The following is a 13,549-nucleotide window of genomic DNA, read 5'->3' on the forward strand; positions in this document are numbered from 1 at the left end:
CGGGTTCCGGACGCCACTTTCGCAAGCACCAGCCCGTCCAGGTAGGACTTTCGAAGAACTTTTATTTCACCATTCTCGAAGCGGTTAGGTACAAGTACAACCGTACGGACGACTGGACCTTAGGGTCCTCCTGGACCCCTACAATACGACTCAGGAGGTCAGAGCAGGTCCCGCCCGAAATCAACCCAATTAATTACACACACCCTGCCGCTCAGCCTCTATCCAGAAGCCCGGATAAAAACGTTTTAAATAAATGAACAGCCTGGTTGGCTTGCAGTCTGAATCTTGGTTTATTTAATAGCGATCAAGAAGTATACTGTAAATAAACATCATGATGACTAATGATTAATTAACATCACCATTCATTATAAATACCAACCAGGTTAAATAATACTAGTTTACTATCCTTCCCCTTCTGGATGAGGGTTGAGTCTTCTTTTTCTGCAAGTCACTTTCATGGATAGTAGTAGCTTTTAGTGTTTTTTGTTACCTTTCCTTCACCCATTATACCCAAGACTCCTTTCTGTAAACAGAATGAGGACCTGGGCCCCTGGCAACAAGCTTTCTCATTCGTTTTGGGGTTAACCCAAACCTTTTTCAGAGTCTGTTCCCATCCTAGTCTTGCAAAACAGCCTCCTCCTGTTCTAGACTAAGGCTAGATACCTTTGAGCAGATTTCAGACATTCGAAAAGTCATCAGCATTTCCTGTGCCTCACACACATTTGCCCACCCCAGAACTAACTTTACTAGATTAAGAGCCTTTCACTTTTCTTCTTTCAACTGTAACATCTGCCCTGACATTAAGAAAAAAGGTAACTGTTACATTTCTTTTCCTTTTAATAGTTTTCCCCTTCTCTATAGGATTAGCAAAATATTTCACACTACCTACTTAAATTTGTTCCCTTAAACAAAGAAAAATGTATGCAAAATTACTACAGTAAACACTGCTCAATAGATGCTGGTGGGTTAACTGAGCACACTCCCTCCTCCTCTCACTGAAGTGTAGAGACCTAGAAAGTGGATCTTCTTGAATGTACCAGTGGGGTCTTTAGAAAACAGTGCTGATTTACTACGTCTTACAGGGAAATGACTTGTCCTTGAGCAAGGAAGATTAACAAGACGGGGCTCTGGGTGTCATTTCAATACCACATAGATATGAGGCTTGGGGTAGGCTAGAAAAATTGTAAGAATTCTTGAAAACAACTTCCAAGGTTAATTTCTTTTAAAAACTGACAACAGATATCCCCATAGAAACATCCACATTTAACCAAAGAAAAATACTCAACTTTGATACAAGCAGAAAGAAAAATGGTTCTATAGGAAGTTCAAGTTAATGCTCTTCAATGCACTAAAATGGAGACAGGAGCTTTGTCCAAATCAACTGAAAAAGTTTTCCTACAATTCATCCAATGTCTCTGTTTCGGTTCTGGTCTTTGATTTGCTCCAGAAAATACTGTAATGCAGGTACTGTCTTGGTAGTTCAATAATGGGTTCTATATATTCATCAGATTAAAAAAATCATCCAGGGCTTCTCCCCTACGCCCCCAGGACAGAATAAAGATCATCTCTGAGCAGCAGGCAAAGTGATTTAATACAAGGCCACTCCTCAGTAGCGGTGGCTGTACCAGTCATTGTTGTTGACCTGAAGCAGTTCTGTCACAACCTGTAAGATGTTATAATTGTGCTTCTTCAGCAGCCTGAGGTTCAGCTGCCTGTCACAGAATCCCATTTCGAAGAGATGGGCCATCAGAGCTGCTGTCTGATCTTCAGAAACTATTGGCTGTGTAGAGTCAAGAAAAGCAGAACATTTTCTGAATCATTTATGTGCCTCGTAAATTGTTATCTTGCAAATCACACAAATCTTTCCAGATCTATTTATTAGGGAATTCAAAGCAAGGGTATGGATGGCACTCCTGTCCACCTGACACTACTGGGCCCATGAGGGAGGACTGGGGATGCCCAGCTCTGGATTCTGTAGGTTTATATCCGAAACTGGGCAACTAATGAACTATCTTCAGAACTAGGAGGAGGAGGAAGCTCCAAAGGGGGCATTTGGAAGGAGGCATTCTTTGGCCTAATGAAGGAAAAGATACAAACAAGCACTGGAAACTCTGTGAAGATAAAGTTAACTGTGTGGATGGGGCCAGTGTAGGCAGGAGCAGAGACTGTTACTAGGAGAGTGTGGTCAGCTATGCAAAGGAGCTGAACAAGAAACTGCTTGGGAAATGACATCTTGGGCGACCTTCTTGGCATTTTTTTCCCTTTTTCTTTGTAAAGAACAGAAATAATCTTCCAAAGAGGGAGCTAACACTCCTTTACCTCCCTCTTTGGGCCAAGCCCTAGAGTGGACACATAACCTTCCCAAATCCTAACACTTTGGTTTATCTTTTTTTTTTTTTGTTTTAAATTAACATATAGTATGTGAGTTTCAGGGGTAGAGTTCAGTGATTCATCAGTTGCATACAACACCTAGTGCTCATTCCATCACATGTCGTCCTCCTTAAGGCTCATCACCCAGTTACCCCTCATCCAACCACCTCCCCTCCAGTAACTCTCAGTGTGTTTCCTAGAGGTTAAGAGTCTCTTATGGTTTGTTTCCCTCTCATTTGTTTTCCTTTCCTTCCCCAATTTCATCTGTTTCTTAAATTCTATAGATGAGTGAAATCCTATGGTATTTATCTTTTTATGATTTATTTCGCTCAGCATAATACCCTCTAGTCCCATCCACGTTGTTACAAATGGCAAGATTTCATTCTTGGATTACACTAACTCTTACCATTAACTTCCCAACTGTGTTGACCATCAATTAATTCTTTTTTTTTTTTAAGATTTTATTTATTTATTCATGAGAGACAGAGAGAGAGAGAGGCAGAGACACAGGCAGAGGGAGAAGCAGGCTCCATGCAGGGAGCCTGATGTGGGACTCGATCCCAGGTCTCCAGGATCATGCCCTGGGCCAAAGGCAGGCGCTAAACTGCTGAGCCACTTGGGCTGCCCTCAATTAATTCTCTTATGTAGGAAAATGGAGATATAAAATACCTCCTGTTTGGCAGGCTAGTTGAGAGGATTAGGACAAGAGTGTGTACGTGTGTCGAGCACAATCTCTGGCATTTCTCTCTATACCCAACTCCACTGTTCCTCTCTTCACTCTTTTTTTTTTTTTTTTTTAATTTTTATTTATTTATGATAGTCACACACAGAGAGAGAGAGAGAGAGAGAGAGAGAGAGAGAGAGAGAGGCAGAGACATAGGCAGAGGGAGAAGCAGGCTCCATGCACCGGGAGCCCGACGTGGGACTCGATCCCGGGTCTCCAGGATCGCACCCTGGGCCAAAGGCAGGTGCTAAACCGCTGTGCCACCCAGGGATCCCCCCCTCTCTTCACTCTCATTTCAGAATAGATTATCCATCCTTTCCAGGATAATCCTTCCACAAGTCCATTGCTTGCTATCTCGTGATCTCTCACTACCTCAGAAATCTCTTTCTGTGAATTATCCTCTCTCACCTTGACCATTAACTCATTCCCTGTGTGCTCCAGCAACTTGACAGTACTCAAGCACTCCCCAAGTCCTCCTTACTTGCTCTCTTTCTCTGGGGGTGTTGGCACCTCCTCCTCATTCAAGCTCCCTTCCCTGGCTCCAGAACATCCTCCTATGTCTCAGGTTCCTGGACAAGGCCCTTCTTCTTTCCTGGATCCTTCAAGGCTGTTTTTTTTTTTGCTTTAGACCTCATCTTCCCAGAAACTCTTACCCAATCACACGGCTTCTACTAGAACCTGTATACACATGACCTGACCTCCTCCAGGTCAAACCTTTCCTCTGTGAGCCACAGGCATGTGCCCAGCTGCACTCTAGGTAATTTTAGCTGGATATGCCTCAAATTCCACACCATCCAAATGGACCTAATTTTCTTCTTCTCCTGCCCAAATAGATCCTTCTTCCTGTACATCTTTCTTAATGGATGGTACTATCCACTGTCCAAAGCCGGAAACTTGGGATTCCTCCTTGACTTCTTTCCAACCTCTTAATCATGGTCTTCAAGATCTGCTATTTCTCTTTCTCTTCTACCCTTTTCTTCCATCTACACATGGATTCTCAAATGGATTTCCTTAGGGCTCCCCTCAACCTTCACACTGTAGTGGAGTTATCTTACGGGGTACGAATCTAATGTTAATTATTTTCCTATAGCCCATTCACTGGCCCTTCCCACTAGCCTTAAAATAATATCCAAACCACTTAACACAGCACCCCACCTACATAAATTGAGTTTTTTCCTTCTTCTCAGCCCAAATTCACCTTTAAAAAAATTTATTTATTTATTTATTCATGAGAGGCACACACACACACAGAGGCAGAGACATAGGCAGAGGAGAAGCAGGCTCCCTGCAAGAAGCCCGATGCAGGACTCGATCCTGGGACTCCAGGATTATACCATGGGCCAAAGGCAGGCGCTAAACTGTTGAGCCACCCAGGTGTCCCTCAAATTCACCTTCAAGCTAACATTTCCAACTCTTTTTACTGGCCAGTCTCTGTCACAATGCTCTTTCTATTCCTCTTTCCTGACACATACTCATTTTGTCCTTTTTTTTTTTTTAAAGAGATTTTATTTATTTATTCACGAGAGACACATAGAGAGAGGCAGAGACACAGGCAGAGGGAGAAGCAGGCTCCATGCAGGGAGCCTGACATGGGACTCGATCCGGGGTCTCCAGGATCACGAACTGGGCTGAAAGTGGCGCTAAACCACTGAGCCACCCGAGCTGCCCTCATCTTGTCCTTAAGGACTCAATTCAGGCATCATCCTACCAGGAAGCCTTCTCTGGCCCATGCAGAGGCCCACAGAGAGGTGTTTCATGGGAGAACACTGGCGCAGAACCTTACATGGTACTGTTTATCACGTTTGTGTCCCACAGTCTTTGGGCAGGGACTGGTGTCTTTTTCACCTTGTAGCACTGGTACTTGGAAGAGCCCCCCCCACACATAATAGGTCTTCTACAAACATTAGGTCTTTTTCCTTTCCTCACTTAAATAACTTGGCTAAAGTTCTACAGCTAAAAAGTGGCAGAATGCCATACTACTCTCCAACCCAGACAGGGAGCATCATTGTCACTGGTGACGTGGCTTTGGTACAGGAAAAGAAAACATACACTGACCTGGGCAGTGACTGGTGGCCCAGCAAACAAGGCCTTATACGCAGAAGCAGCAACAGATAAAGCCCCCTTCACCAGTCCTCCAGCAATGCTGCTCCCATGGTGGTGGTGCCTGGGGAGGAAAACCACATTATTTCCCTAAAAACCACAAACCATTATCTTCCTACAAGATAATCTGGGCTCTAATCCTTGAAAGAAAATGGATTTCCCTGGGGTGTGACCCCGGGAGAATGTGACCGTTTTTCTAGTAGTTTTACAGCTACGAACCTTGGTTAGATGTGGAGCTCAGCTCTACTGCTGCAAAATAAGGGCATACAGAAAACACACCCCCTCTGGTGAGTATACCAGCTTTCTGTCCCAGCTGAAAACTATGTGGTCAAGGGCACAGAGGGGGTATTTAGCAGTCTGCTCAGTTAACCATCTTAGAGGATATACCCCCAAAGGAAATGTGATTTTCTGGGCACTGTAGTGAGGGAGGAGTCCATCTTACCAGTGATCTGAGATGACTGGGAGCAGTGAGGCAGGTGTGTCTAAGAAACTGTTACTAAGATGCACAGTGGGCTTGACCTTCCTGCCTTCTCTTTTGGTACTAAGGTGAGCTGAATTTGAGAACACTGGTCTGGAATATGGAAACTTTTTCTTTCCCCAAAGATTTTATTTTTTTAAGTAATCTCTACACCCAATGTGGGGCTCAAACTCATAACCCAAGATCAAGAGTTACATGCTCTACAGACTGAGTCAGCCAGGTATCCTGGAATGTGAACACTCTTAAATGTAACTGTAGCCCTCTGTTCAGTGTTGCTCACAAGCATCAGAAGAAATAAGAACAAGAAGGAATGATGGCTCTCCTTTGCCCTCTGGAGGTGGCACATGCTTTGAGAAGCTTATTTAAGCAGAAGCAGTATTAGGATATCCACCTGCTTCTGAAGAGGCTGCACAAGGTCCAGTTACCTTGAGTGGTCATAGCTCTTCTGTCTGCTGTTTACAAGTCCTGATGAGCCTCTGGGCTCTAAAAGCAAAAGAGCTATTGGTTAGAAGCAGCATCCACAAGTGCCTACTGTTTCTAACTCAGAGTGAAGCTAGTTTTGAGAGGCAAGCAGCAATCTGATCACAGCACTTAGTCTTTTTTTGGGGGTCGGATTTTGCAAGTGGCTTTAAGTGATAAGAAAGAACTCTCCAGAATGCGATGCAAGGTGACTATTTATTGAGCCAGAAAAACTTGGTCTAAAATCTTATCAACCCATTTATTAGTTTCAAAATACTTTTGGGGTTTTGTTTTTGTGATTAAGAGTGGGAAGTGACTTTGAAGGTTTACTAACAACTTCAAGGTGCTATTCTCCTTAATTTGGAGATAAGAAAACACCCCTGTAGGTTTTATGACTGTGCTGAACTGCTTCAAGGTCACACAGTGTGGAAAGGTGGAGCTGGGCCTGAAACCTAGACTAGTCTAGCACCACAGTCTGTGTTCTTTCCACTGTAGCACAATGCCCACCTCTGTGAGGTCTCATTTAATAAATATTAAGCTGGAGAACAGAAAAGGAGGGAGGGCCACAGAAAAAAGCAAGGGCAGGTTTCTGAATAATGCCAAGAATCACAAAGACACAATGCCTATTTATGCCTGGTGTCATCAGACAGGAGCACAGAAAAAGACATCAAGTGCAGGCTGGTCATTACCTCCTCTGATCTGATCAGGGACTGAAGAAACTTCTGGTATGATAACAGGTAAATCCACTCCCGGGGAACCATCAGGCTGTGCACAAGGAGAGCTCCTTTCAGAAAGACACAATATTGAAAGTCAGTTGAAAAGGCACCTATGGGAACACTGGAGAAACAGTGCACGTGGCACAGCAGTACCAGATTCTCTATAAAGGCTTCACTTTTCTGATCCAGATCTCATGTCTGAGGTAGGGATCAGGTAGAAAGGGCTCACTCTACTGGTTTTCCTTTTCAGTCATAGTCAACCTGGAGAGAGACCAGCTTCAGTTGGGTGGCTCCACGCCTACATCAAGTGGTACTAATAAAGGGAAATGTTTAGCTCCCCGAGAGTGGTTTAAATCCTAGTTAAGGCTCCACCATCTGCCATGCCACAACAGAGCAATGACACACACAAATTGATAATGAAAAATAATTGTACTCTCATTTTAGAATATATGTATTTTTTATAATAGATTAAACATCCTATTATACTTTGGGTTAACAAGAAAATATATTTTTGCTGTCTTTATCCATGCGTCAATAGAGTGGGGAAGGAAGGTCCAGGGATGTATTTCAAAACTGGCTCTCTTAGATCCAGGGTTTCAACAGCAAAAGAAAAAAAAAAACAAAAAAAACAAAAACCCTAAAACAAACCAAACCAAACACTGGCTCTCAACAATCAAAACAGAAGTAGACAGACTATACAAAGATAATTAAGAATAAGCACAGCTTTAAATTCAGGATCCACAAATTCTGGGAAATACAACTTTTATTCATCTAAATTCAGACTTTCCTATGGGAAATAATCCCTTCCCATTCTGACAAACAAAACAGGTTCTGACATCAAGTTGTTTCCTCTCTATTCCACCTGTAAAGAAGAGCCCAGCTGAGTGGGGTGTGGATGGTACCTGGACAGTTGTGGTGGAGGCCCCACCACCTCTGGGGTCAGAGGTACTGTGTCCAGAGTCTGTGAGGTCATGAGGATGTCATTGATGCTCTGCCCCTGCAACTGGTTCTCCCCTTCAGCAAGCCTCTCCCCAGCCTCAATCCCAGGTTCACCTTCAGCCCCTCGCTCTAGGCCTGGCTGTGAGAGTGCAGAGCTGTACATGGAGTCGCCCAGGGGACGACTAGTGTCAAAGCACTCGGGCAGGATGATGATGTAATCCTCTGAAGAAGTAGAGGACTGACTCTGAACTTCATCTTTGAGCTCATCCTCCTCTTCCTCCTCCTCCTCCACGACAACTTCTTTGGTGTAATGGACAACATCCTCCTGTTCATCTCCAAGTGGTCCCTCTTCAGGGGAAGCAGATTTCACTAGAGGATGAGAGCAATCAATTTTCAGCTATAAGCTACAATCATGAAAGCCAGAGTAGAGGGATGGCCAGAGGGAAGGGCTGCTGCTAGAACCACTTGTGGCCACATTAAAAGTCTGAAGCCTAAGCAAAGCCAGAAAGAACCAAGCTCACAAGGTACAGAGAAACACCAAGGCCTCTGAGAAGCACCATGAATCTTAAAAACAAATCAAAACTGATACATTAGCTAATAGAGCTATAACAAGAGAAAACATTAAGTGGTTAGTACCACAGGGCTATACGCTTACTTTCCTCCTTTTCTTTGCAAAGTAACGGATAGTCATGGCAGAAAATTGGCAAAGTGAGGATGAGGGAATAAAGAGATATCTATAATCCTTTCAGAGATAACTACCGTGAACATTTTTTGTTATGCATATGTACATAAGCGTGTGTGTGTGTATGAGAAATGAATGTATGTGTGGGGGAAAGGAGTGTGTGTATTTTCAACAAAAGTGAGACAAATATAGTATTTAAAGGTATAGATAAAATTTCATTATAATAAACATAAACTTTCCCACATTATTTTGATGAACTAGAATTTGAATTTTCAGATAGTTCTTGAAATACACAGTATGGGCTCTACCTATCTTATATCTAGATATTTCTGTTATAGGGCAGCCCAGGTGGCTCAGCGGTTTAGCGCTGCCTTTGGCCTGGGGCACGATCCTGGAGACCTGGGATCAAGTCCCACGTTGGACTCCCTGCATGGAGCCTGCTTCTCCCTCTGCCTGTGTCTCTGCCTCTCTCTCTCTCATCTTTGTGTATTCTCATGAATAAATAAATAAAATCTTAAAAAAAAAAATTCTGTTGTAAAGGAAATTGACTACAGCAGAATTAATTAATTAAAGATTTTACTTATTTATTCGTAAGTCAGAGAGACAGAGACAGGCAATACATAGGCAGAGGGAGAAGCAGGCTCCCTATGGGGAGCTCAATACAGGACACAATCCCAGGATCCCAGGATCATGCCCTGAGCTGAAGGCAGATGTGCAACTACTGAGTCACCCAGCCGCCCTGACTTTGGCAGAATTTAACCTTGGGAAACTTAGTTTATTTTTTTATTTTTAAAATTTTTTTATTTATTCATTGAGACACACACACACACACACACACACACACAGAGGCAGAGACACAAGCAGAGGGAGAAGCAGGCTCCATACAGGAAGCTTGATGCGGGACTCGATCTGGGGTCTCCAAGATTACACTCCAGGCTGTAGGCGGCGCTAAACCGCTGCGCCACAGGGGCTGCCCCGGAAACTTAGTTTAGTATTCCTGCTTCTGCCCACTATTCCTGGACTGTCTTTGTTTTGTTTTTTAAAGATTTTATTTATTTGAGAGAGAGAGAAAGTGTAGGAGCAGAGGGGGAGGAGCAGAGGGAGAGAAAGAAGCAGACTTCCTACTAAACCAGGACCCCAATGCCATGTGGGGCTCAATCCCAGGACCCTAGGATCATGACCTAAACTGAAGGCAGATACTTAACCCAGTTGAGCAACCCAGGCACCCTGTCCTGGACTGTATCTTTGGAGAAAGGACACAACTCAGCTGCAATGGAGGTCTCTGCTGAAAAAGCTCTGTCAACTTACAGGAAGACTCCTCACTGCAAAATCCAGGCAGCTCAAGTAGCTGCTGTTCCTCTGAGTTATGTAGCTGTAATTCTGCCCCTGAGTGCGAAAACAGGTTATGGTAGCTACTTTGCTCCTGAGGCTATAATTAAAATAGTCAGGTAGTGTGTGTGGAGTCTAAAGAAACCACCATGATCATCTAAATTCTAACAAAGATCACTCAACCTCCATTCTCAGCGAAGAAGAGCACTTCTTCCTACTCAGATTGGGTAGTCACAATTCAAATACAGCCCTGCTGGGTGGGAGGACTCAGGGACACTCACTGGTCAGGGACTTCTGTCTGCAAGGTGGGTTGTGGTCTGGGGCAGCATCCAAGGTGAGGGATCGGATTACAGTCTCACACACAAATTGGGTCCCACTCAGATCATCTTCTGCTTCCTCCACTGAGGTGACATTCTGAGGCTTCCTCTTTACTGAGGCCGTGGGATCTGAAAGACACAAACCTTGTCTGCACTTGGTGTTGAGGAGCTTTTCTTTTTAAAAAAATATTTCATTTATTTATTCATGAGAGACACAGGGGGGGGGGGGGGTAGAGGGAGAAGCAGGCTCCATGCAGGAAGCCTGATGTGGGACTTGATCCTGGGACCTGGGCCGAAGGCAGGCACCAAACCGCTGAACCACCCAGGGATCCCTGAGTGTTGAGGAGCTTCCTCCACAGTCACGTATCCATACTGATCCCATGCCATGGGACAGCTGCTATCTGTGCCATGTGAAGGTGAGGGGACTTCACAAAATGAGAGGGTACAGAAAACCCACTCACATGCTAAAGTAAGGGTAGGAGGGAGTATGTGTGAAAATGGTATAATATGGAAGGGGACAATACAAATACTTGTCAAATATTTAACCCCTTACCAGGAAGCACTTTAAATCCCGCCCCTTCGCTCTCTTCCTGAATCTGCCCCAAGCCTGGCTTCTCTATTAAAGGATTGTCATGCGGCAGAGGAGACATGCAGGGAGTCATATCTGGAGAATGAAGACAGAGGAACCATCAACCAAAAAAAAGCATCATATCATCAACAGTCAGTGTCTAGAAACAGCACCTCACAGACTTCTTGCCTCTTACAGGACTGAAATCAATCTAGGTATGCTTCGAGGCCTGTTGTAAAGAATTTCTCCAGACCATTAGGTGTGGAAGTAACTCAGATCAATAAATACAGGAAGGATCAAAGTCATCTGGCCTGAGAAACCATGGCCAAGACGCAGGACCAGGAATGTAAAGGAATAAAAAAAATAACAATTTAAAGAAAAATGGAGAGGAGGGCTCCCCCCCAACTGTATTTTTTTAAGTAATCCCTAAACTAAATATGTAGCTTGAACTCACAACCCCGAGACCAAGAGCCATACATTCCACCAAATGAGCCAAGCCAGGAGCCCTTATGGTGGGGAAGTCTTGCACAAACGTGTATTGTTGACTCTGATAGAGGACAGGGAAAAGAAGGAAAATGGACCCATGGGTGCAGTTTTAATGTCTCATGGTAAGAAAAATCCTTGCCATGTATTACCTCAGAATAAGACATTCACTACTAGAGTCTAGGCTGTAGCACTTTTGTGTCTGTTAATAAAATAAACAACATGGGTTGAATGACATTCTTACCCACGGGAGTATTGTGGGGCACTCTTTCCAACTCTTGGACAATGTTTATATCCAACAGCTCAAAGGACAACAGGTCCTAAGGACAAAAAGGGCAATGTTAGGCTACCTGCAGTGGATGCTTGAGCCAGGTTTTGTCTTGAGGGGACTTGTAAGTCACTGAGCTCCACACTTTCCTGGACTCTGTTCAAATTCATGCCTCACCTCAGTCAAGGGAAATCAAGAAAAGAGGGATGGGGATGAGACGTTCAAATACCCAAGGGGCAGGAAAGAGAGAAAATGCAGTGGGGGTCAAAGTGAACTCAAAAAGCAGAAATGCAGAGGCAACTAAAGGGAAGCTGTGGGGAAGCCCAAGACGGAGTTCCTGATTCAGAGAAGAAACATTTAGTTAAGAGGCTTGCTTCCACAGGCGATCCCCTTGCCATTCGAGGCATATGATCGAAGTGGGCCAATCTCTAACTTGTGGGACACTGCCCTGTGGCTTTACCACCTTCTCCTCAAGAGGGTAAGGACTCTTTTTCCACAATCTTTTGTCCCTTGCCCCCCAAAGTGTTCAATCTTCTACCTGGGCAGTCAGAAGGTCCACAGATGGGATGTAGAGCTCTCTCTCGCTGGCCACATTTTTTGTCTTCTGTGGGATGCAGGTTCCTGTCTCTTTGGTCTGCTCAGTCACTTCATCAAGCTGAATTTCTTCTTTAGCCAGAAGAAAAGTTTCCTGTACAGACAAACCGTTGGGACAAATTTTAGGCCCTCAACTGAACTCAGAAGGTAAGTGTACAGTTGCCTCCCTAAAAACCAAAACACTGTGGCACCTCTACATTTTTTAAAGTTTATTTTGAGATCATTTTAGATTTAGAGAAAAGTTGCAAAATAAATTTTTGCAAGTGAGGGTAGGTGAGGGGGGAAGAAAAAAATACTACCCCCTAATAATGAGAAGTTGCTTAAACAAACTACAGCAACTAAAAACAAGAGCAAGACTTCATTAGTATTTAGGGAACATATGCATGGGATGTTCAGGAGAGATGAGTGTTAAGGAGCAAAGCCATCAGTCCAGCTGTTCAACAGCCCTGTCTTCCCTCGTGCAGCAGAGGCTGGCCAAAACATCATTATGAAGGGATACAAAGGCACCAAGGGACAGCTGTACCAAGATCTTAAGGACACGCAAACAAAGCCCAAGGAATGGGCCCAATATAAGTAAGCATACTGGTGTTAGGGGGAGGAGCTACCCTTTTCCTGATTTCTGGAGGAACGACCAGCTGTGAGAGGGCTGTTGTAGCTTTAGTCTCCCCTTCCAATGCTCACCTCTTGCTGGCAGGAGAGCTCATCGGCTTTGCTTGAGTGAACCATGCCCTTTTCAATGTTCTCAGGGCTCTCTGTGGAGGGGAAAGGATCCACTATGATACTGCACCAGACCCGAGGTCCAAACTGCTGGCCTTTGTGAGAAAGACGCCAATGGGAAGTATATGTTCCCTCCAAAGCTGGGGCAATGAACTCCACAGACACCACCCCTACATGGCCGGCCTTCAGGCAGGGAACCAAAACGTCTTTCTTTTCTGTAGAAGCCAAGGTTAGGTTTCCCCACATGAACTTGAGCTGAAAAGAACAGGGACAAGAAAAAAACAGCTTGTCAGCTGAGCACTGCCACTTCAAATTACCTCATCTTTATTCTGTGGGGAAAAAAATTACCTTTGTGTCTCCACTCCACTTGACATTTCCTGTATTTTTCATCCTCCAGTGCTTGATAAACTTGGTTCCTGGCTGAAGATGAGTCCCATCGGGCAAATTCTCATCCACAAATGCTGCACTGAGGGTTGGCATAACTGGGGCACAGGGCTGCAAAGGGAGCCTGAACAGAAATTCAGATAGTCACTTGTGTTGGGTATGATGGCTTCTGAATATTTAACCCTATGGCTCAAGAGTCTGAGAGTAACTCTTGATGTACTAATGCATTTGCCTAAAAATACTACTAATAGGGGGTGCCTGGCTAGCTCAGTCAGTAGAGTAGACTCTTGATCTAGGAGTTGTAGGTTTGAGCCTGACATTGGGGGTACAGATTACTTAAAAATAAAACCTTATAAAAATACTACTAATATAATCCCCCACATATGCACACATGCTCTCTCTCTCAAATAAATCTTTTTTT

The 13,549-nt window shown here is 44.2% G+C and overlaps 1 protein-coding gene across 3 annotated transcripts in view; it reads right to left on the reverse strand.

The window, feature by feature from the left end:
• Window positions 1–266: 266 nt before the first annotated feature.
• The window catches only part of NBR1 (NBR1 autophagy cargo receptor), a 32,716-nt gene continuing 19,433 nt past the window's right edge, over window positions 267–13,549 (reverse strand). For all 3 annotated transcript variants that reach the window (XM_038547202.1, XM_038547204.1, XM_038547203.1), the window contains exons 11-21: window positions 13,093–13,252; window positions 12,709–12,999; window positions 11,972–12,121; window positions 11,410–11,485; window positions 10,668–10,778; window positions 10,079–10,243; window positions 7,750–8,155; window positions 6,821–6,915; window positions 6,098–6,155; window positions 5,150–5,258; window positions 267–1,780 (exon numbers count right to left, since the gene is read on the reverse strand). In XM_038547202.1, the coding sequence (XP_038403130.1) occupies window positions 1,607–1,780; window positions 5,150–5,258; window positions 6,098–6,155; window positions 6,821–6,915; window positions 7,750–8,155; window positions 10,079–10,243; window positions 10,668–10,778; window positions 11,410–11,485; window positions 11,972–12,121; window positions 12,709–12,999; window positions 13,093–13,252 (1,795 nt within the window). In that variant the 3' untranslated portion in view covers window positions 267–1,606. The remainder of the gene's footprint in view (window positions 1,781–5,149; window positions 5,259–6,097; window positions 6,156–6,820; window positions 6,916–7,749; window positions 8,156–10,078; window positions 10,244–10,667; window positions 10,779–11,409; window positions 11,486–11,971; window positions 12,122–12,708; window positions 13,000–13,092; window positions 13,253–13,549) is intronic.

The sequence above is a fragment of the Canis lupus genome, chromosome 9 (genome assembly GCF_011100685.1).
Source record: "Canis lupus familiaris isolate Mischka breed German Shepherd chromosome 9, alternate assembly UU_Cfam_GSD_1.0, whole genome shotgun sequence".
NCBI classification, from domain to species: Eukaryota; Metazoa; Chordata; class Mammalia; order Carnivora; family Canidae; genus Canis; species Canis lupus.